The following is a 25183-nucleotide window of genomic DNA, read 5'->3' as shown; positions in this document are numbered from 1 at the left end:
ACAATAGAGATATTAGATTTAAGACCAGGAATATTCCTGCTTTCCATAGATGTATTAATTTACTTTCTAGTGAGTGCCCAAATATAACACCAATTAATGAGATTGCCCGTGAGGATAGTGTTTTAAATAAACCATGTGAAATAAAGGATAATGTGTACTTCCCTATGACTGACCGTGGTAATGAGGATAACATGACTTTAAAACAGGACTGGTTTAGACAGACTGACCATTTAAGAGACCATATACAAATTTTTACTGATGGATCCAAGTCAGAAAAGGGTGCTGGTTGCGCAGTAGTAATTCCCAGTATGTCAATTTCATATAGTTTAAAGTTACCAAGTAGCCTATCTATTTTCTCAACTGAGATGATAGCATTATATAAGGCATTAGATTTTATAAAGTCAGATGGACATGCACAAAGTTGGATGATTTGTTCTGAATCTGCATCAGCCCTTAAGTAGCCTAGCTGATGAATGAACATGACCCTAGTCTTAAAATAGTTTAAAGTGTTCATCAAATTTTTAGGTCATTAGAATGTATGGGGAATGATATATTTTTGGTATGGGTCCCAGCACATGTTGGAATTGCTGGAAATGAATATGCTGATAATATGGCTAAGTGGGGTATTTTAAATGGCCAGAGTGTATTTGTAAAACCCACACAAAGTGAATATATAACATGTATTTATAATGTATTATATGATAGGGAGAGAAATGAGTACATTAGAAATTGTATAAACCCAATTTTAGAGCTTTATGATTATAGGCTATTATAAGCCACCACCTGATGAACTAGTACACGATATTAGATTTGTTGCTGCTGCTATTTTCAGATTGAGGACAGGCCATGCCAAAACCCGTTCAGTTTTGCATAAGTGGGGCAGAGCTGACTCTCCGTACTGTGATATTTGTAATGAGTATGATGATGTTAGACATATCCTTATGAAGTGTAGGAAATATGATGTACAAAGAAATGTATTTAGAAGTTTAATTTTAAAGTATTTCAGTGCATTTACAATGAGGGCAATCCTTGGTCATGCTATGTCCCCTCAGTGGGCCCATAGAAAGGCTATATCCTTATTGACTAATTGTATAAAAAATTGTAATTTGCATAATCTTCTATAATATTTGTATTTTAATTTTTTTTTTTTTTTTTTTTTTTTTTACAGATATGTTACTTGACCATAGCATAATTTGATGTGTAAAAAGGTGTCAGTGCTTTGAGTATGAACACTCTGTACAACGTCTTAGTGCAACCCCATGATACTTAAGTGTTGACGTGGCCTGTGCCAAACATATATTTGTGTGATTCAAAGTGACGTGGCTCCATTTAGGGCCCAAGATTTAATAGAGGATCGCACGTACACGAGCGGTTGATTCGCTCAAACGTCAACTAAAAAACAACAACAACTGACCCCAGTCCACTATGACACCATACGCTACAGTAAAAGCTTTGTGCCAAGTTTTGTGAAATATTACAGTGATTTCTAGTGTTTTTATTCTTTAGTCCATTTTATCCTGACGAAGTTTTATCAGACAATTTTATTCTCAATCTCAAGTGTTTTTATCCTTTAGTTTATTTATCCTGACGAAGTTTTATCAGACAACTTTATTTTGTTAATTATGACTAAGAGACATCATATTTGGACCTTGCCGACGAGAGCTATGTCTTGTTTTTGAATTAAATGAATTTGAATTTGAAAGAGGTATTTTGGATGTTTTTGGAATCTTGCATTTTGGATAATTGTCATATATTGTTTGTCAGACTTATCAAATTAAACTGTTAACTTGTGCTTTATACCTCTTCAACTACCTAAGGCTAAGTTTGATAAAGATGTGCCATTTCCATATGAAAACACTCAAAATTAGAAAAAAATGCTAAATGTTTCTTTATTACCTATGCAATACGACAAAAAAAAAAAAAATTATACATATTTTCAATTAGCTAAGGCTAAATTTGTTAAAGATGGGCCATTTTCTTAAGAAAACGCACAAAATTAGAAAAAAAATCCTAAATGTTCCTTTAGGACATATTAACTATCTCCTTGGTAAGCAGTCTTTGCATTCAGAGTTGGAACTCACAACCTATGAAGACATCTTAGCAGCCCCCTACCATACGCCTGAAAATATATTCTAGCCTTACGCATAGTTACCAGGCAATTAGAAGACTAATCTGATTATTTTAATTGATTAAATCATTTACTTACTTTTTAATTATCTGATTAATTACTATTAGTAATATTACATTCCACTTGCTGGGATATACTAAACACTGAATCTGTTTTATTTAAATCATAGGCAGCGCGCTAGCGCTGCCTAAGTAAAAAACGATGTGGGCACAATGTGTTGTTTTTTGGATTTTTCTCCATACCCGACACTTCGTATCAAAGGAGTTGTCGTAGAAACTTCGAAAAGGGCTCATTTTATTGGAAATGGAAGTGGCTAGTGCCTTTTTTAATAGTCGAAAGTGATTGGAGGGAAACTAGCCCCCCCCCACGCCCATCATTCCCCCAGACACATCCAATCAAAATTTAGAGATAGCCATTTTTTTCAGCGTAGTTGATTTCCAGACATGAAATATGTTTTTGAGTAGGACACTCCCCCAGAACCCTCAAGGGAGGTGTATTATGTTATGCCCTGGGGACATATAAGAATTTTAAAGAAGGCATTGATGTAGAAAATTTCAAAAAAGCCTCATTCAATTTGAAATTCAAAGGGCTATTACCATTTTTAACAGTTGAAAGGGATTGGAGGGCAACTAGCCCCCCCCCGCACGCCCATCATTCCCCCACATACATCCAATCAAAATTTTGAGATAGCCATTTAGTTCAGCGTAGTTGATTTCCAGATAGAAAATATGTTTTTGAGGAGCACACTCCCCCACAGCCCTCAGGGCAAGGGTTTTAAGTTACGTCCTGGGGACATATAATGCTTTATAGAAGGTGTTGTCGCAGATACTTCAAAAAAGGCTCATTCGACTAGAAATTTCAAAGGGCTAGTACTCTTTTTAATAGTCGAAATTAACTGGAGGGCAACTAGCCCCCCCACGCCCATTCGTTCCCCCCGCACAGGCAAGCAAAAGTTTGATATAGGCAATTTGTCAGACTATCTGAATTGAAGGTAGAAAATATCTTTCTTGGGAGAAAACTCCCCCACAACCCTAAGGGCAAGGATTTTAAGAAAGGCCGTATTCAGGGGGGGGGGGGGGGGGGTTTACCCGGTGTGAACCCCCCCCCCCCCCAAATTTTGACCGAGTCGAAAATTAGTAAAACCTAGGTAAAAATCAGTAAAATTAGTCGAAAACTGAGTCAAAAATTAGTAAACCCCCCCGAAAGTCAAAAATTAGTAAAACACCCCGAAAAAAATCCTGGATCCGCCCTTGGTTTTAAGTTATGCCCTGGGGGCATATAAGGTTTTTATAGAAGGCGTTGTCGTAGAAAACTCCAAAACAGGCTCATTCGATTGGAAATTCAAAGGGCTAGTGCCCTTTTTAATAGTCGTAAGTGATTGGAGGTCAATTAGCCCCCCCCCACGCCCATCATTCCCCCAAACACAACCAATCAAAATTTTGAGATATGCATTTTGTTAGCGTAGCTGATTTCCAGATTAAAAATATCTTTTTGAGGAGGACACTCCACCACAACCCTATGGGTAAGGATTTCAAGTTAGGCCCTGGGGCCATATAAGGTTTTTAATGGAAGGCGTTGTCACAGAAAGTTTAAAACAGGCTCATTCGATTGGAAATTCAAAGGGCTAGTGCCCTTTTAAATATTCGAAAGTGATTGGAGGGCAACTAGACCCACCAACGCCCATCATTCCCCCAAACACATCCAATCAGAATTTTGAGATAGCCATTTTGTTTAGCGTAGGCTAGTTGATTTCCAGATAGAAAATATTATTTTTAGGAGGAAACTCCCCCACAACCCACAGAGCAAAAGTTTTAAGTTATGCCCTGGGGGCATATAAGGTTGAATTGTAAATTCAAAGGGCTAGTGCCCTTTTTAATAGTCGAAAGTGATTGGAGGGCAATATTTTTTTCAGTAAAGTGCAAATTATGTTCTGGCCTGTTTTAACAGGCCAACGTACCTGTTTTAAAGAACTTTTTAACAAATGTTCCAACACAGTGGAGTAGGTTTCCCAATACGGGGTTATAGCACTGTGTTTTTTACTGCAGTCCGAGCAAATTTGCCGCAAGTTAATTTGCCGAAGATGAAGAATAAAAGAAAAGTCTTACTTTCGTTCAGCATCTGTTACCATGCAAGACGAATCCTTTGCGGTATCATGAAGGACATCTTTCAATTCAGTTTTTGCTAAATTGCACTTCTTTATAACTTCAATTTCTAGCCGTGCTTCGTTTTGTCTTTGTATTATTTCATCGTTAAGAATCTCTGCTCCTCGCACAGAAGAGCTTAAGTCGCCGATATTACTGGGATTTAACCTGAAATTAAATCATACATGAATCCAGAAAAGAAAGAGAGAGAGAAAAAAAATCATGGGCTCTTCAGGGCCGTACGCATGGGGGAGGGCCTCCTGGGACATGCCCTTCCTCCTGGAATCCCATTTTTTTCCTAATTTCAGAACATTTCTAATTGAAATCATGAAATAGAATTTGTTTGTTTTTATCATTGCCCCAATCCAAAAAATTGTGTAGGCGCCTTGAGCTGTCTCCATTTTTTGATGGAGTTGAGAGTTGGAGAAAAGTTCTAAAATCCTCATTATTTATCCATTATATTTTCACACTTCTGAGGTTATCAAAGCTAAAAACTTGTTTGCTCAGCTGTTCTCAAAGTGATAAGCAAGAAACTATACATTTGGAGCATAAAAGTGTTAATCAAAACACATTGCTACGTTGATCTTCCCCTTGAGTACATCTTCGAAAAAAATTTCAGAGTTACCTCAGAAGTGCGAAGTCTCAGAGACGATATTTAGGGGTGCCAGGGATGATATGTGAGTTGCATTGAGAAGCAAACATACTTTCAAATTCAAACTTGTAATACATATATATATATATATATATATATATATATATATATATATATATATATATATATATATATATATATATATATATATATATATATATATATATATATATATATATATATATATATATATATATATATATATATATATATACACAAATATAATTATATAGGTAGATATTGTATTCACATTTTTATATAAAAAACATACATATATTTTTATATCATTTCAAAGACAAGCTCAAACAGTGCTGTATAATCTATATAAAATTTATTAGAGGCATGAAAATAGGATGTTTTTTCGACAGAAATATTGTTTCTATTGAAATTGAATTCAATAAAAAAGATGTCTACAGAAACGTTTTCCTAATAATAAAAAGAGAATAAAATTCCTATACATACTGTACCAACTTAAGAAAGAGTCTAAAAAATACACCTGTAATAAGTGAAGCTTTGCTCATACTGTCTATAGCGATCGAATTAAGACTTTCAAGACAAAAATTTGTTTGGGGAGGGGCTAAGGGGAATTCCAATTTTACCCTGAGGCGATGAGGTCAAAATATTTTTTCTCATGTCGTCATACAAGAGTCCTAATCACCTTTTTTTATGTGTCTTTTTTTATACCTGTTGCACCAGTAAATTTTTTCCTTTTTTTTGAAAAAGAAGTTACCCCTTTTTTTGAAAAAAAAGTTACCCTTTTTTTCTTTTTGTTGCACCTGTTGCCTGACCTTCAGTTAGGTAGAAAATACAAATTGGTAGTTTTTGAAAATAGGGAACTGCAGGAATACGTATAATTTTTCTAACCAATTCTGATCTTTATTTGGCAGACTTTTTGCAAAGAAAATAGGTTAACAATCATTGACAAAGAAACAGTCTCGGAAGCCAAAGGGTCTCAAGACTTGACAAACTGGATGAGGTTGTGTATTTCCTGGAGAAAGTTAGGTTTTTGGTTGGAATTGTAAAATTATAATAAAGACTGCTTGAATTTTTGGATTTTAACCAGGACATTATCAAAATCAATCTAGGTTAATTAGGTACTTACAACTTATAGCAGTTAGGTCACAGAATTTGTCAATACTGTTTAACAAATCAAAAATATTAACATGCTTCATGACAGTAATAGATATATTTTTTCGTGGCAAACATGTTGTAAATTCATTATAATAAAGATTTGAGAATTAAGAATATGTAGAAACCTATTTATGTAATGGATTCGCTCCAAAAACCATCAAATGTTACGCTTTCCTTGAAAAAATTAAGTCTTTGGCTAGAGGACATTATACATTTGTTTTGTCCCGTGGCAACCCTTGCCTTGACATGGTGAGTATTGTGCGTTTGTGTGGGGGAATACACTTGTAACAAAAAAAAAAAAAATTTGCAAAAAAAAAAAAAAAATGCAGATAGGTAAAGAGCCATGTTAAAACCTGAAACGAATAGAAGTAGTGTCACATAATAATTCATACTTAGAATAAACAGAAATTAAAATGAACAATCACACCAAGCATAAAAATCATTCATGCTACTATAAATGAATAGATGAAACCTTAAAACAAACAGTAATTACCACAAATACGAGTAGGGCTACCATTTCTCAAAATATTCTTCAGACCAGAGCGTCATTTGCCCTTTACAGAAACGATTTTAATTCCGAGCCAGTCCTTTCCCAAACACTGCCTGTGACTTTCAACTCCATCCACCTAGCTACTCCCAAGATATTGCAGACATTTTCTTTTGTTATAATATGGCAAAAAGGGCAAGAGAGGGGGAGGGGCTTGTTGCCTTCTATTCAGTTCTAGTCCTTGCAAAAAGTACTAGTACTTTCAGTCATTAGACTCAAAGGCATTGGAAAAATAGTAGTACATGGAAGCACCTAAATCTTTACTATGGAAATATTAGTACTTTGCTTCTGATGGTAGCTCTATAAATGCTGAGCCAGCATTCTTCTTCTTCTTCTAATTCACAGCAGGCGGGCTATTCAGTTGATACTATTTAGCCCTTTTCTTTTGCTTCACTCTGTGGGCAACAGAGCTACTGTCTTGGTTGTCTCTTATTTATTAGATATTCTCATATATCTTTCAGTAGATCTTTTGACTCAAGGAGTTCAAATATAAGATGATAGATATCAATTTCTGTGCTCTGTGTGCAGGTATATTTGGCTAGGCTCTTGGCTGATAGCATTTCGCATTTGATTCAAACCAATTTCATTTTCTTCTGTATAGCACAACTGTGCAATTTCGGGTATTAAGCTCATCACAAAAGGAGTTGACCCAGACTGGGGCAATGCAGCATGGAGGCTGAGCTGGGATCTCAGGTCATAGTCTAGAAACACCACCAGCAAGATTTTCAACAGGAGGTTTAATATCACCTTATCTTGCTGAACACGAGATCTAAGTTAATGATCTAAAAGAAAACAGCCATGCCAGCCTCTGACCATTTCACTACCAGAAAATATGAAGCGTATGAGAAACTACATTGACCAATCTCAATGGCATTCAGTGGCTGCCCCAGCATTATCTGATAGCAGTGTAAAAAGTATCATTCTGAGAGATTAATTATAAAAAAAACTTTTTCTACAAAACAAGTTTTACAAAGAAAAGTAAAAGCTCCATTAAGCCAAAAATGAGCAGAAATAGAGTAAAATAATCTTCCAAGCGTAAAACTACCACAAATCACCATCAATATAAAAAAGAAACCTAAAACGAACAGAAATTACATAAAAAACCCAGTCAAACTCAAAACGAGCAAAAATTAACATGAGTAGGGCCGATAACCCCCATGCCTTCTCAAGATCAGAACATAATTTGCACTTTACTGAAAAAACAAAACAACAAATGACTGTGGATTGTTAGTTTAATTGACATATACTGATATTTATTCCTTAAAGTTTTGCTAACTGTTTATTTATGAAATAAAAAAATGAAATCATTTAAAACGCATTTTGTTTTCAGTAAAGCGCAAGTTATGTTCTGAATTGATAATCAGAAGTTCTACTCCCCTTTTTAAGAGTCAAAGTGATCATAGCAGAGCAACCCCCCCACAGACACACACGTCGTGTTTTCCCAAGATGCATAACATTGAAATTTTGAGACAGCCCTTTTATTCAAAATAGTACAAAGATCATATAACAAGGCTTTTGGGGTTGGTACAAACCACCAGAGCTTGAGTCCCTTCCAAAGCATATACGACCACACTTTCTATAACAACCTTATATGCCACCAGGGCAAAACTTACAACCCTTGTCCTGAGAGCTGTCGGGGGGGGGTGTCTTCCGCAAATACATAATTTACGGACCCTTCAACTACAATGAACAAAATTGCTGTCTTCAAATTTTGATTAGATATATTAAGGGAAATGATGAACGTGGAGGGGGGAGGGCTGGGTGCTCTCAAATCATTTTCACTCATTTTGAAAAAAAAAAAATAATTTTTTGCCCACATTCCTATTTCTATGCCACATTCCTATTTCTATTTTTTGGGCATTCCTATTTCTATGCCCACATTCCTCTTTACTTAGGCAGTGCTATTGTGCTGCCTATGATTTTCCAATACATCCATAGAAAATGAAGGTTCCAAACAACAGAACGAGAGATTCTATTGCCCTTTGGAATATTGCCCTTGGAAAAGTTTTGATTTTGTCTGACAAGTGCCAATTCAATAATCAGGTAGTGTAAATAAACCAATTGCCACTACTGAGCAGCAAAAAACCTAAATAGCTTTGCCAATGACCACTTCAAAGCCTCTGTGTGGCATTTTAGTGCACCATTGCTGAATTTGGTGTGTGGATCTGTAAATTTTCCAAGGAAGACAGGCTAATGGCATCTGTTTCAGCACCACTTTACCTCCTGAACATGCAATTTAAGGTAGGTAGGTAACTTTAAACTCCTACTGTCACATGACTAACATCTTCTCCAAACATCAGTCAAACCACTTTGTTAGGAACCATGAAGGGAGAGAAGTCTGGTTCCAACAAGACCAAGTCAAAACTAATGCTTCACAGTATTCTCTAGCAATTTTGATAGATTTGTCTCCTGGAATTCTTCTCTCTTAGCAAGGAGACATTGCCTGGCTCCAAAGTTCACCCAATTAATCCCCTCTTGATATTTTTCTTTGTAAACAGTTTTGACAAAAGTGTTCAAATTTAATTTAAGGTATTAATTTTAGGTGGTAATCACCTAGTGATGCCAGAGGCACTAGCAGTCAGCACTGCTTGTAACAGCCACAAGCCACCATTCAACCAGAAATGACACAAAGGACTAGATAAAACTTCTGAGAAAGGCTGCAATGCCTTATTAATGGAAGATGTCATTACCGGACATATTCCTTAAATCCAATTAGTGTGAAATGGCAGAGTTTTGTTCACGATAAAAATTTACTTGTGATTTCCTTTGTTGGTCTGTTGCTCTTCTTGGAAATACAGGTCTTTTTACTTGATGCTACATAAAGCACTTTTACAGCAGACATACCTTGGCCACTCCTTTGCATAGAGTCGCCACTTCTTTATAGTGCATATGTTTTTTATGTCAACTAGAATTGGATTTTTATTGCCTTGGTCCTAGGGCTTCCAGAGCAATTAAATAAAAAAAAATAGTTTTTTTTTTAACAGAAAGTAAGGAGCGACATTAAAACTTAAAATGAACTTGACTTGACTTGCTTTATTAACTACTAATTACAAAATAAACTATATACAAGCAACCGCCCGGGGAAGGCTCAAAAAGCCTGATGAAGGAAGGCTGAACAGTTTTTTAAAAAAACTAAAAGTTTTTTAGTACTTTTGAAAAAAGCTTCACATTGTTCCCATTAAAAAAGATAGCGTTCTAGAAGTCGTTCTTAAAGAATTAGGAGAAAATTAAAACTTTACCGTTAAGAGTAAGGTGTTGAGGAGGAGGCAACCCCCTTCATATACGAATTAATTTCTGTTCGTTTTAAGTTTTAATGTCGCTCCTTATTTTCTGTTAAAAACCTTGCTTTTTTTTATTTAATTTCTGAACGTTTTTGAATTAATGCAGGTTTTGAAATTAGCTAACCACATATGAATAATTAAAACGAAATTTGCCTATTAATTTTACTTTTTTTTACTAAATGGCTCTCTCAAAATTTTGATCATACGAGTTTGAGAAAAAATAGCAGGGGAGGTTACCTAGTTGCCCTCCAATTTTTGGGTTCCTTGAAAAGGACGCTATAACTATTAAATGTATTAAAGAACGTTTTTATTAGTAATAAATATACATAACTTACGAATTTTCTTCCAAATCATTAAGAACAACTTCTGAAACACTATCTTTGCTTAATTGAAACAATGAGAATATTTTTTTATTATAATGCTGAATCAACATTATAGGCCCATTCTTTTGATATATTTATTGACATCAAAATTCCGTTTTTTAAAGTTTTGATTACTATTGAGCAGTATCGCTTGTTTTTTTATTGTTTTTTTATTACGTATATGTTATTACATATATAAGGGGGTTCACCCCCTAGTCAATATCTTGCTCTTTACACTTTAGTTTTAATCTTATCTGAATCCATGGATCGCAAAGACTGTTTAATTGGACTAGATACCTCTTATAAAAGTACTAAAAAAAACTTTAGCGTAAAGAGCGAGGTATTGACTAGCAGGCGAGCCCCCTCGTATGCGTAATAATTTTTGTTCGTTTTAAGTTTTAATATTGCCCCTTACTTTCAGTTGAAAAAAACTTTTTTTTTTTAATTCAATTTCTGATCTTTTTTAAATAATGCTGTGACATCCGGCACCCCCTTCATAAAAATGTCCCTTCCCCCAAGAAAACATCCTCCCACGTAACCCCCTCCTCTTCTCCACCACCAAAAAAATCCCCCATGAAAGCGTCTGTGTGCTTCCCATTAACCAATACTATATGTTAACAATGGGCAATGTTCATAAATTGCAGCCCTTCCCCCAGGAACTGTGGGGGATTGAGTCATCCGCAAAGACATATTTATTAGATTTTCGACTGTGCTGAACAAAATGGCTATCTCAAAACTTTGATTGGGTTACATCAGGAAAAAAATGAGCGTGGGAGGGGGGCAAATTGCCCTCCAATTATTTTAGTCACTTAAAACGGGCACTAGAACTTTTAATTACCGTTCAAATGAGCCCTCTAACGATATTCTAGGACTACTGGATTGATACAATCAACCCTGGAAAAACAAATAAACACACATTGATGATCTTTCTTCAGGCAAAAAATACAAAATTCCACAGTTTTGCAGATAGGAGCTCGAAACATCTACAGTAGGGTTTTCTGTTACGCTGAATCTGATGGTTTGATTTTCATTAAGATTCTTTGAATTTTAGGGAATGTTTCCCTTTTTTCAAAAACAAGGCAAATTTTTTCAGGCTTGTAACTTTTGACAGGTAAAACTAAACTTGATGAAACTTATATATTTGAAGTCAGCACAACAATCCGCTTCTTTTGATGTAGCTACTGGTATCAAAATTCCGTTTTTTTAAAGTTTTGGTTACTATTGAGCAGGGTTGCTCCTTACTTACAGTTTATTACCAAGAACTGTTTGATAAAGGTATTATTATTAAGATATTATAACTGTTTGATAAAGATATTATTATTATGCAAAGGTGAAAGTAACTTTTGAGGGTGTCATGTAAGTATTGAAGACTGACTATTTTATAGGGACCAAAGCCAAAGATGCTGCCAGACAACAGCAAGTCTTTAACCCAAAAAGGTAGCATGTACAGAGTAAAGACAAGAAAACAAGCTAATATAAAAATACATATTTTCTTATAAAGAAATAATAATCCTTTGTGTATTGGAACTATAAAAATGGAGAGAAAACAAATGAAAAATACAGTTTTTGTACCTGAGTAATGAGCAACGAAACTTTAAAAAGGCAGATTCTGTCCACTTCAATTCCCCCTCCCACCACAGAAAGTGTAAAAGGAAATGTGTTGACTTTACTTAAAACACCACACTGAAAAGAAATAGTGAATTTAAGTCATAAAAGTCAAATTTTTGTGTAAGGAGACATGAGGAAGGGAAATGCAAATGATTACTATTACCAATGATTGCAACTACTGAATTTACTAATAACTGCAAAACTATGTCACTGTGTTGCATTATTTATGATATTGGATTCAACATGAACCTAAAATGAAGAATTGCTAAAATTATCATACATGCTAACATGTATGATAAACTAAATATAACTAACTATAACTATCTATAAAAATAAACTAAACTGCCTGAAGAATTTAGTAAGTCTTGCTTGTTTAAGCAAAGTAATTTAGATGTTACCAGCGTTATGCTCTTTTATTGAAGGGAAGAGAGTTAACTTAAAGCTTTAATTGCTCTCTACTTGTATAAAACGAAGAGTTGTGTTTATTCAATGTACTCAAAAATACCTATATAAATGGAGTTTGGAAAGTAAAATAGATGACACCAGTATCATGGTTTTTTATGAAAGGGAAGATAAAAGACTATTTACCCAGAAGCAGTAACTATGTCCAGGATCTGGCTTGACATCCCAAATTTTAGTTCTGTAGTTTTTAGGCTTGACATTGATGCCATCTTCACTCGTAATTTATCTCTGTCTTTTTCATCAAAAGTTGGGTTTTCTTGGTTTTCATCTGTAAAAAAAAGAAGTGAAATTTTTGCAGAATTCAAAATCGGTGAAATTTAGCAAAATTCTTGATTTCTGCAGATAATTCAGCATAAAACAGGTAGCGATTCGGTAAAATTTACGAAGATCGCCCCCCAAATAAAACGAGCCTCGGGACGCCCCTGGGGCTAAGCAACCCTTTAATTGGTCGGCTCACAGTTTCTCTAATGTTCCTTTCAAGTGACAGTATGCTCTATACCATGCAGCTGTCAATTCATCTTTTCTTCAAGGTGAACCAAACTTTTTTTCGGTTAAGAAAAGCAGTACAATAATTAGTTGGAGTTGGCTATATGATGCATAGTTAACAATTATAAGGAGGATCATGCACATTTTTAGAAGAAACATTTTCAAATTTTCCTATTCCACAGAGCACTAGTTCAAAATTCCATCTTCTTCCTCTTAAATACTAGGTTAATAAAGTTGAAGGGTAGCAAATTATGAACCTTTTTCAAAAATCAGAACTGAGAAAATTTTTACAATTCTTATAGCAATTCTATTATCAGCTTCTATTCTTGAGGTAAAATAAACTTTCAAAGTTTCCTTTGATAATAAAAATATATTTATTGCAATCCTAACAAGATGCTGATTGAAGATATGTTAATATTTTGCTGTGTAATTAGGACAACATTACAGCTAGTTCATTGCTGTTTTGTTTACACAAAGGCTGAAGTAAGTCTTGTCAAAGTCATTACAATCATATACATGTAAAACTTGATACCTGTGAAAAACCATACACTACCAGTCAATTGAAAAAATTAATTAGGACCATTAAAGAGTGGCGTAATTTTGTCAAAATCCTGGGGGTGAGGGGGGGAGTTGGAGCCAATTTTCCCCAATCAAGTGAAAATGACAGTGAAAACTAGAGCCATATATCACCATAAAGGCAAAGATATACTAAAGAAAACTGACCTGTTTGTGTGGATGCTTGAATTACATGGGCTTATTTTAGTGTTGACAAGATTTTTGAAGAAACTAAATTTCAGCTGGTGGGGGTGGGGGGAGGGGTAAACTGGGATCTGGGGTGGGCAGTTACCAAAAACCTCTCATCTCCTTCCCAATAGTAAATTACACCCCTGGTATTCAATGTGATCTATTTAAGCAAGGTAAAACGCCTAAACACAACTTGCTGCATAGACACATGAAAAAACATATAAAATATTTCTTCTAATAAACTACCTGTCAAAAATTGAAGCCAATAGCTCATTACCCTGTATAACTGGTTAAGAAATTCTCTGTATAGATTTTCACATGGTAGGTCTGTTTGATATGTTTTTTTTGTGAATATTGATATTTAATAAAAAAAAAAAAAAAGAATTTCTCTCATCCATGTATAGAGGAATTACAAATGAGTTTGCCAGTACCTGAAAGAAATTTCCAGTGCCTGCAAAGTCCATTGCACCCACTCCTCCCAAGGGAGTTGGTCAATCCCCATAATAAACACTAATTTCTCAAAGTGGACTAACGAACTTACCTCCATGGCTTTCACGCAGAAAACATTTGCTGAATTTAATACAATTACATATAAGGACCAAATCCTAATTTTTATTGATGGGTCCAAAATGAATGAGAAGGTGGAATGTGGAGCTTTTCTCCCATCTCTCAATATTGCTACGGGTGAGAGACTGTATGATAATCTATTTATAATGTCTGCAGAGTTAAATGCCATAATCGTGGCATTAGAGGACATTCTGAATAATCATCCTTTGATTCCTAATTTAAAAAATATTGTACTTCATTCTGACTCTTTGTCAAGCCTAGAGTTGCTGTACTCAGCTTCTCAATAAAAGAATGGATATAGACACACTTTATTGTCTTAATATTATTCATACTCTTGCTTCAAGAGGCATAAGAATATACCTTCAGTATGTTCCAAACCACTCAGGTATAACAGGTAACCATCAGGCTGATGAAATTGCAAAAAAATCCCTAAGGATTAACAAGCCAAGTGGGAGACCAATCCCCATTAGAAAAATATATTGCTGAAGATTATCAGAGGTACAGTTAAATAAGAACATACCAAATCTATCTCCCTTCTGCAACAAGCACCTATCTAAAATACATTACCTTAAATTACATTAAATCATATGTCCTGCAAGACATGCAACTAACTCAGACATGCAATATAACTCAATGTATATCTTCTGATATTTCAACTCCTAGAATCAAAAGTTTTACTGCATGATATCTAATCAGATTCAAGCCAATGGAAGTTAAATAAGGAACAACTACTTGCAGTAGTTCTTATCAACTCACAGAATGAATCAAAAGGAAAAGGGCAGAAAAGTATTGACTGAAAAGCCCATGGTTGATGAAATAGAAGAAGAAAAAATTCCTTTCTTCTATAAAACATAGCCTCCTTCCCACTCTTGATTTTGTGTCACTCATCTTTAATATTATTTCCCCTATAAAGATGAAATCAAAACATTAAATAGTGCAACACCTGACAATCCAGTTCAACCAATTAAATCCTTTTTAATAATTTATTAAAAGTTTTGTTTTTGACTTTTAATGAAACTACTTCTACTAGTAGATTCTTCATAAAAAGAAAGGCAATAAACAAGGTTTTGGTGGTATCCAGGCCATTACACTTATAACTGACTTTGGAAGAATATGTTTAAAGTTTTTTTGCTGACTAGTTGAAAAGAAAAGAGGTAATTCCAAATGTTTGACCTTAAAAAACTTGGAAACTTCAATTCTACTTCAACCACTGAAAAAACCTAACATCTAGCTTAATCTTAGAGTAGTAAAGTAGTTAATCTTAGAGTTAGAAAAGCTTACAAAAAGCTTTTTATTTAATTAACTTACAAAAAGCTTTTTATTTAATTAACTCTAAAACTGTGGTAGATAAATTTTTGAATGAATTAATAGAATGCAGGCAGTTAATTGCCTCAACATCTATTCCCCCTCTTCCCTTTTACACTGGTCTCCCATAGAGGACCCCATCAAGTCTAACTTTATTCCTTGTACAGATCAACAGACTCAACCCCCTTTGACTCTTCAAGTGCATGGAAAATTTTGAATGATTTGATTATGATCCATATTAACTGATATCCCAAATTAAGCTATTAATACCAATATGACAGTCATTCCTTCAAAGTCAACAATGTTGTCTCTACCTTATCTTATTCATTTTATCCTACGTGAAATGTAGTTTGTATTGTAAAAATGTTATAATCTCAAATGATTACTGACGGTCTTTTACAACATATAAATATCACCATCTCTCTCCTAAACTCCTTAATAAGTTTAGGTGCCCATAATCCTGCTATTTGAGAATTTTCAATACTCAATTATACCTGCCCTGTATAATATCTCTAGGGGATTGGAGGACAGAAAAGAAACAGTTCAAAAGATGCATAGAAATTATCTTTTGTTTAAAAAAAAGACCCTGTATCCTCCAGGGCTGGACCTAGGGGGAGGCAAAAGAGAGAAAGCACCCTGGACAGCACACTGGGGGGGGGGCAGCAAAAGAGGCTAAATAACATTTAGGGGCAAAAATTGCAATATTTACAATGCTGATGGTGCAGCAAAGGGTAGCCAAGTCTATATTCCACCCACCATGAGAAAAAACCTAACTTCAGCTCTGGGATCACCATTTCTGGTAAAATAAATTTTGTAACACTTGAGCAAGGGAAGGGAGGAAAAATTTGCTTTTGCTGAATTTGTAGTGCTCTTTATAATCGCAAAACAAATCCACTATTCTCTTGTCATTTGCCTCTCCCCTTGAATTTCCCAACCTTGTTCAGTCTGAACAAATGGCTCATTTTGCCATAATAAAATTCTCAAATGAAAGACATCACCTAGCCTTAATCCATTTGAGAGCTTTAAGGTCCTCTAGACCCATAAACATAAAAGAAATTTTGTTCCCTATGTTGCAGAAAATCATACAAGTGACTCCCCTCCCTCTACTCTCTCCATGGGCATAGGGAGGGGGGGCAGCTGCCCCCCCCCTAGACCTTCAAATTTACATTAGATATGGCTGAAAAAGCAGTTGATGAAAGGCCCTCCACCACACTATTGACTGCCCCCCCCCTAGACAATATGCTGCCTATGCCCATGACTCTCTCTCTTTTTTATTCACTATTTGATGGGTAAAATTGATTTTATTATATTTTCAGAGAATAAATATGTTTGTATGTTATATTTTACTCATCTTGTACTTCACTTTTATCTGGACCTACTGATGAATATTTGAACTCTCTATGTTGATTGGCAATTTTCTTAGTGTTTTATTGAATGTTATAGTTTCTTTATTCTATACTTAAGCTGTAGATCTAAAAAGAATTGTACCTTTTTTTTATCATCTGCTTTACTACAGACTAAATTTTCTGCTAAACCAAAAACTTGGGGATAAGGTAAGTGATGTCTTACAATAAACATCCCAAAATGAGTAATCCTCACTGCCTTTTTATTTGGTGCCACTGCTGTAAAATGCTCCTATTTCAAAATAAAAAATGTACCTACAAGTTAACATCAGACATTGTTGATATGGAAAGAATCTAAAACCCAAAAGTTTTGTAGTTTTTTCATTATTAACTGACTGTTGATGAGAAATAAGCCACAAAAGTGATGGCAAAACCAACAAATTGACAACTTTTTTTTTTGTTTCCTAGGGCTAAACTTATACCTAGTTAGAGAGGAGGAGGACATAATTGCAATGCTAGCAATTATTATTGGTTCTTTGGAGAGACGATGGGATAGAAAATTTAGAGGTTTATTTCTTTTTTTGGTAAATTTCTAGTGGGTCATATAATCTGAACATCCACCATATGGCTAATATGGGGGTAAAGTTCATTTGCAATGTAAATAAGTGTTATATTTAGATTCAGGATGCAATTCTGGGTATATATTTGCACATTAGAGGGGTGGGGATATATACTCTGTAAATATATAGGTTCTAAGAAATTTATGAATTTCTTAGAAAAACTGCAAAACAAGGAAATAAGTGAAGATAAAGGTTCTCCCCCTGCAAAATGTGTTAACAATGATTATCCTGCATATTATGGAGTAAGAATTGTTTTCTTAACACGTTTCCTTATGTCCAGCTGGGCTCCTAGGCTTATAATACTGATCGGCTGATTTAAAGATTTGTGTATATATACACTGTCAAATTAGCCATCTGGTGGTATCCCATATAATTTAGCTGAGATGGAAGTGCGAACATCATTTGATGCCTTTTTTTATGGTCTTTCATAATTCAAGAATTGTTTCTGGGGCTAATTGCATCTTAAGCCCTTAAATAGGCCCCAAAGGTATTTCAGTTTTGTAATCACACAAAGAAGTTATCAACAAAAGTTAAGTTATTGAAAAGTGGTTAAAACACATCCCTAGTATATAAATAAGTTGTTCAAGAGTAATGTATTCCAAAAATACTTATGCTATTTATAAATATTCAAACCTTGTTTATTAGGCAACTCAAATGTTATTGTTTCTGACCTTAGGCGTAAGACCCGCAGGGAATATAAAAAATATCTTAAGTCTATGCGTTATCGTGGTATGGATTTTCCAGTGTCAAAGAGAGAATGGCGAAAAGTTATTAATTCTGAGTCAATTAGAAGTGATGTACCAAATAGTGATTGTCTTCCTGCATCTGCTAGGCATGACCATTACTCGTCTATTTTTTCTAATGTTAATTACCGTGTGCATTATTTGTATTCTCATTCTCTTTCTGCTATTTTTAGTACCCCTCTATCTCAGCGTCTCTGTGTTCCTATTTCTCTTTCATCTGTAATTGAAGCAATTAAGAAACTTAAATCAGATAATGTTGATAATGATGGTATATCTAGATTTCACCTTTTATTAGATTGCTCCCCCCTTATTAACCATATACACCTACTTCTCCAGATGTGTATTTGTACTTCTAGTGTATCGGAGAGTTTTTTGTGTGGTGCTGTCTCTTCAATTTTAAAGAAGGGGAATTCTCCTTTCATTTGCTCTTCTTACCGACCTATTACTGTCTCTTGCACTTTTAGTAAAGTTCTTGACCATGTTTTAATACCTTTTGTGACTAATAATATGCTTGAGAGAGATAACCAGTTTGGATTTAAGCCCGGAGTAGGTTGTCAACACGCACATCGTGTATTATCTTCTTTGCTCCTTGAAAATTCTTCTAAGGGAAGGAGTATATATCTTTGTACTTTAGATCTATCTAAAGCTTTTGATAGTGTATGTCATAGTCAGCTTTTCTCTGCTCTTCGTGGTTACGGTGTCAATCTATCGGTTATTTTGCTTCTTTGGTACTGGTACTCTAATTCTTTTCTTTTGCTGAAATCTGTGCCTGCATCTAATATTAAATTGAAAAGAGGTTTAAGGCAAGGTGGAGTTTTATCTCCGACCCTTTTTAATTTGTGTATTTCAGGAGTTCTGGCAAAGATTTTGGCTACCTATCTCTCCGGTTTTTCTGATCTTTCCTACCTGGCTTACGCTGATGATCTGCTTCTTATAAGCCGTACTAAAACTGGTTTATCTAACATGGTTTCTCGTGTTGCCACTTCTTTTTCAGACATAGGCCTTTCTCTTAATGTAGATAAATGTAAATTTCTTTCTTTTAATAATATTTCTAGAACTTCCCTTCGCTGTAGTGGCTTTACTATCCCTCTCGTAGATTCTCTTCGATGACTTGGTATTTCTATTACTAATAGTCTTCCGAGCTTGCGCCAGCGCACAGTCTCAGATATTAATATGAAAATTAAATTAGGATATACTAAGATTGTTGCCAATAGAGGTAAATATAATAAACTCGCGTTAGCCAAGCTCTACTCAACTTTTTGTGACCATTCAATTCTTTTTGCATCTGGAATTTTTCTCCTTCTGAAGAAAAATGTGTTAAAAAGAATCTGGATTAATTATTTTAGATTTTGTAAATTTTTGTTGTTTCTTCCACCTTGGACCAAAAACCGAGTAATAATTAATAAATTTCTTGTTCCTAATATTACTGAAAAACTGGAAGCACTACACAGAAAACTTTCAAATACTGCTTTTATCCGTTTTTCTCCGCACCATCACCTTATCAGGTTTTTTCAGTTGTAAGTTATTTTTCTTTTTCTTTTATTTGTTTAGTTGTTTTTCTCTGTTTGGTCATTCTACAATTTAGATTTGTAAAGAGTGAGTAAAAATCCAATAATGATAATATTAATGCCTGCTTATTAGATTCTGCATGTTGTCAGTTTTTTTTTTTCTCTTTTCCTCTTTTCCCCCTCCTTTCACGTTATTATTTTTTTTTTTTTTTTTTTTTGCTCTCGTTTCTTTTAAATTATTATGTGTTACGCTGTAATTTGGTAATTTTTTATTTATATATTGTCTTGTGTCGCATTTTTTGTGTTTTTCCTCGTGATACTCCACGTATTGTACCTCTGTATAGTGTGGCAGAGGCGCCAATTAGGGGGGCAGGGGGGGCCATGGCCCCCCCCTACACTTTGAAAATTACCTTCTTATTTATATTTCACAGCTATTTTCTATTTTAGCTATGTGCTATATTAAACCAGCAACTGGTCCAATAAATACGACCAACAAACTGGTGCCCTAATTATATAATCTTGTTTTGAAATGTCTAAGAGCGAGCGTGTCTACACTATTTTATTTCCGAGTAGGGTTCATTCAAAACTAAGCTTCATGTGGTCAGTACCCGTGTGTTATTGTTCTTGTGAAGAATTTGTTGTAAACTATGAGTTTTGTATATTGCCTTTTTTAGTAGCTGGGAAAGGAAATGTGTTCTAGGGTTTCAAGGGGTTTTGGTCAGCACATTCTTGACGTTGTTGAATAGTTTATGGGATGACTAGTCCCAGTGGAGTGTATGGGACTGTTGTGAACAGGAAATGTAAGTGATTGGTTTATGGGGTTTCTAAGCAGGGTAGTTTCACCGTGGAGTATGGGAGAGATTTTCTAATTGAGTTTCTACGTGTTTCTTCAGTTCTTCTCTTGCAGTGTCTGAGTGAAGTCATTGTCTACTATTCTTTTAACTATTAGTAAAAAGCGACAACAAACTTTGGATTTTTTTTCGGTGAAAATGCTGAAGAAAAATGAAGAAACTTTAGTGCAAGAAACTGGCAATAGTGTCAGCGCCCAAAGTCTCGGGTTAGTTGACATAAATTCCCCCACCTGTGACATAATTTCGGAAACAAGCGGAACAATAAATGGCTCAGATCAACATGAAAGTTCGGTCTGCATCACTGAACCCCTTGCGGGTTCCAGTAGCAGTCAAGAAACTCTCTCAGATATCTCTAGGACGCGTCACAACAAACCAGCTCAACCTATTCTTGAGAGATATCCAGCTTCCGCTTCTAATGGAAGGAAAGTCAGTGAACATGACTATAAGACTTATGAATGGATTAAATGCTCAAAAAATTTGAACTCTGTGTTTTGTTTTGCTTATCGCCATTTTTCTATAGGGACTCTAAGGGTTGGAGGAACTGCTGGAAAAAGAGTTTTCATTGAGTCAGGATTTTGCAAGTGGAAAGACAGTTCTGCTCTATTAAAGCAACATGATGGTTCTGAAAGACATGGGCATTGTATGTCAGCATGGACGGAATTTAAGATAATGAGTACTGATACTTCGAAATCTATAGCAAATGCCTTAATTCAATCCAGATCTCAAGAGGTTCAGGAAAATAGAGATCATGTGAAGTACATTTTTCGCACTATTTGCTTTCTTGGCCGCCAGAGTCTTGCTTTCAGGGGTCATGACGAATCAGAAACATCTGCAAACCGGGGTAATTTGGTTGAATTGATGGAGGAAATGTCTAAAGGCGACGAAAAGCTGAAGGCCAAGTTACAGCGCCGATATGGTCACTATGGCAGTCATCAGTACCAAAATGAGGCAGTTACACTGATAGGAAAAGCCTTGCGCCTAGATATTATTTCAGAATTAAAATCGGCTAATTACCTTGCTATTCTTGTTGACAAGACAAAAGACGTTTCTAGAAAAGAACAATAAGTTATCCTACCCTGGTACATATCAAATGGAAAAGTAGTGGAGCGACCAATCGGCTGCTGTCACATGCACAAATTAGACGCCGAGAGCTTATCCACCTCAATCTGTGAAACTATAGAAAAGCTTGGTGTAGATTTAATGCTGTGTATTGCCCAATGTTATGATGGCGCATCTGTTATGAGTGGGGAATTTATTGGAGTTCAAGCAAAGTTTAGGGAGAAGGTGCCTCATGCAGTTTATGTACACTGTCACGCCCACAGATTGAACTTGGTTTTGACTGACTGCCTAAAAAATATCAGCGAACTTTCTGAATTTTTCTCTGTGGTGCAAAGACTTTATGCATTTATATCATGCAGCAATACTCGTCACAAGCTATTTGTGGAATCCCAGCGTATTAGCATGCAGAAAGTCTTGGAGCTAGAGAGGACCATCCAGACTCGCTGGTTTTACGCAGTCTGCTCTATTTTGAAGGTGAAGGCCAGATTTGATTGTATTGTTGCTGTGCTTGCCACAGTCTCTGATAGTTCCAACGGCAAAGCAGCATGTGAAGCAAAAGGACTACTGGACAAAATCAACTCTGCCTCTTTTGTTTCAACTTTACACATAATGGAAAAAGTATTAGTCATTGTAAATTGTTTATCAGAGCAACTTCAATCCAGAAGTTTGTTGATTTATAAGGCACTTGCACTGATTTCTGGGACATATGAGACACTCCAAAAGCTGAGAAATGATAATGAATGGAACAACTTAAGCAAAAACATATAACTGAATTCTTAGCTTTAAACGATATCCAGGAATCGAAATCTCCACAATCTAAAACCAGTGCTCGAAATAAGAGAAGTCAAGCCATTTCCATTCGTCTCAAAGCCTTTCTTTCAAACTCAACAACCGGTAAACGCAATATCAGTCAGCCAGTTGAATCAGACTGCAGTAAACTTCTGTACTTTGAGGTAATAGATCTTTTCACGAGTGAGATGGACCAACGTTTCATGCAGAATATGCCTCTGCTCGACGCTTTATCTGCCTTCGACCCCTCAAGTTCCAATTTTCTCGAAATTTCAAAAGTAGAAAGAGTTATGTGTCATTATCAAGAGATTCTCGGTGTTGACGACCATGCCATAGAATCCCAGCTTTCTCTTGCGAAGCTGCATCTGTCAAAAGGTGATATTTCAAAAATGGATCTTCTTCGAGCTATCGAAATCTTATCCGACCTCCCAGTTGCCTATTCTGCAGTGCTAAAACTGATGAAGCTAGTTGCTACTTTGCCTGTGACCACTACCAGTAATGAACGATTCTTCTCGGCATTAGGGCGTGTGAAAGACTATCTGCGATCGACGATGGGAAACGAAAGACTCAGTGATCTCATGATAATGGCCGTTGAAAAAGAGGAGGTAAAGAAACTGGATTTGGATAGATTAGTCAACGATTTTGCCAAGCAGCGACCTCGCCGCTACCCCCTGTTTTAGGTATGTTTGCTAAATGTTGTTCTTTTTTTTGCATCTTAATTAAAAAAAAAATCGAAAAAAAAATCCTTGCCCCCCCCCTACATTTTCGTGAATTGGCGCCACTGTAGTGTGGGTTAAAAATAAATAATAATAATAATAAATATAAAACATTTCCTACCATTTCAAGTTTTTCATATGCTGTCAACCAAAATAGCAGTGAATTTTGCAATTCAAAACTTTGTAGTGGACAATTCAGGGTACATATTTGCACATTAGGGGGGTGGTGTAAAGTTCATGCTAAATTTGCAGTGGGCCATATAATTTAGCAAGGATGAGTGAAAACATCAAGAAAGAGGCTGCAAACCTAAAATCAAGGTAAAATGCTTTTGCCACAATTTAAATAGCCTAAACCTATCATCTAGCCTATGCAATTTTTAAGCCCTAGTAACAAGAAAAGGATAGAAATAGGCCTAGTAGCTTGATAGCATTTCCCAGGGTGTATTTTATTTCTTGGATTAACTCTTGAAAGTTTAATTTTTGGGATGTTACAAAACACATTCCCAGAAGGATATGTTTTGGGCTTTAGATCCATCCCTGAAAGTTTCAGACACCTAGCTTACCCTAACTTAATAACTACCTAAATACCATAACTCTCATCACTCAGAATTTTACCTTCTGATAAAGAACCCTAACTGACTTCATCAGCTTTTCTAATAAATTAGCAAACAAAATATCTTTCTTTTGAGGTAGTCGCACAGCCTAAGTCTAATATCTCTCCTTCATAAATTAAAGCCCCTTCTAAGACCTCTTAATTGGAAGGAAATGACAGACAAAGAACAATTACACTTCAGCCTTTCGGAAACTTTTCGTCGGTTATATTTGAGCACACAGAGGCTCTGGTATTCATCAGTCAGCTTTTGAAGTTTATCTAACTTGCTGGGTGTCACAGATTGCATTTTTGAAATTTGAATTTTGTAGAAAGAACTAAATTCATCTGTCAAATATTGTTATGTCAAAAATAGGTTCGAAAATTTTATGAAAGCTAATAAAAATAAAATCTAAATTATTATAAATTGTTTGCTAAGAGCTAATATTAATTCTTTTTTCAGGTGAGCTTCTATTAGGGATTTGATTTTGAATATTATGATTCATTATAAAACAGGCTATTTAAACATATAAAACGTTGTTTCTGAAATGAGAACTTTACTCCTGTTCATGAGTTTTGGGCTCTGTTTGGCATGGGAATCGTTTGAACTTGAAATATTTGATGTTGTTGAAGAAGTTAATACGAATTTTTATGAGTTCTTAGACATTGCCCCTGTAAGTAAGCTATTAGCCTACAAGCTCAACCAGGCCTAGGGCCAAGTTTAATTGAGTTAAAACTCCCTTATACAGAGTTTTCCTTTGGTGATTTTCTTTGAACAGGTGAACTTCAGCTCCTTAATGTAATACATAGCCTACCTTTCAACATAGGCCAAAACAGAGGGAACATAAGATAAGTTATTATCAGATCCTCAGAAGCAGACATGGCCTGTTTTTAAAAATATGCCTATAGGCTAGTAGTTTATCATGTAAAGGCAGGTTTGTTGTTTGTGGTGGCAGTTGCCCCCCAATAATTTGGAAAAAACAAATATACAGCCCATGCCTGTTGATTAGGCTATCTGGATATGAACCCCTCTTGCTCCCCCCCCCCATAAAAATGCTAGAGATTTGCCCATATGTAACAGTAAGCTAATTCAAATATACTGTCAGTTCTATGAGCAATCTGAAGGTAGTTAGTTACCCCAAATAAAAGGTTTTCAGAGATTTATGACTGACCATGTCCACAGGACTTACAGCCAATTAGGCAATTGAGATTGTTCATATCATATAAGCTTTGCCTACTAGGAAAGCCCACTGGAATTACAACAGGAATAACCAAGATTTTTGTGTTGATTAATGATGAACAATGTCCACTAGACTTGTATCCTAAACTGGGTACTGAAGTCCCAAGCTCCTATTTCAAAACCTTCATTATTTTGAAGATTTATAAAATTGGGTAAATTTATAGAATAGTAGATTGATAAATATTTACCAAATCATATTATTGAGTTATGACTAAAGTGAATATACCACTCAATGCCCTTTTTTATGCTCTTTACAAATATAATAATTATTTTTTGTCAGAAATGAATTTTAGCCATCACCCCTATATATA

General features: G+C 35.2%; 2 protein-coding genes across 2 annotated transcripts in view; one reads left to right on the top strand and one right to left on the bottom strand.

Moving 5' to 3' along the window:
• The window catches only part of LOC148939869 (uncharacterized), a 33437-nt gene extending 9482 nt beyond the window's left edge, over nt 1–23955 (bottom strand). The window contains exons 1-3 of the mRNA XM_089106254.1: nt 23831–23955; nt 12439–12580; nt 4234–4437 (exon numbers count right to left, since the gene is read on the bottom strand). Coding sequence (XP_088962380.1) covers nt 4234–4437; nt 12439–12580; nt 23831–23942 — 458 coding nt within the window. The 5' untranslated portion in view covers nt 23943–23955. The remainder of the gene's footprint in view (nt 1–4233; nt 4438–12438; nt 12581–23830) is intronic.
• Nucleotides 23956–24167: 212 nt separating this feature from the next.
• LOC148939868 (dnaJ homolog subfamily C member 1) overlaps nt 24168–25183 on the top strand; it is a 68093-nt gene continuing 67077 nt past the window's right edge. Inside the window, exon 1 of the mRNA XM_089105769.1 lies at nt 24168–24306. Within this exon, the coding sequence (XP_088961895.1) occupies nt 24181–24306 (126 nt within the window). The 5' untranslated portion in view covers nt 24168–24180. The remainder of the gene's footprint in view (nt 24307–25183) is intronic.

Source organism: Artemia sp. Qi Xiang Cuo, chromosome 20, assembly GCF_049724085.1.
Source record: "Artemia sp. Qi Xiang Cuo chromosome 20, ASM4972408v1, whole genome shotgun sequence".
Taxonomy (NCBI): domain Eukaryota; kingdom Metazoa; phylum Arthropoda; class Branchiopoda; order Anostraca; family Artemiidae; genus Artemia; species Artemia sp. Qi Xiang Cuo.
This window is presented reverse-complemented; position numbering and strand designations above follow the sequence as displayed.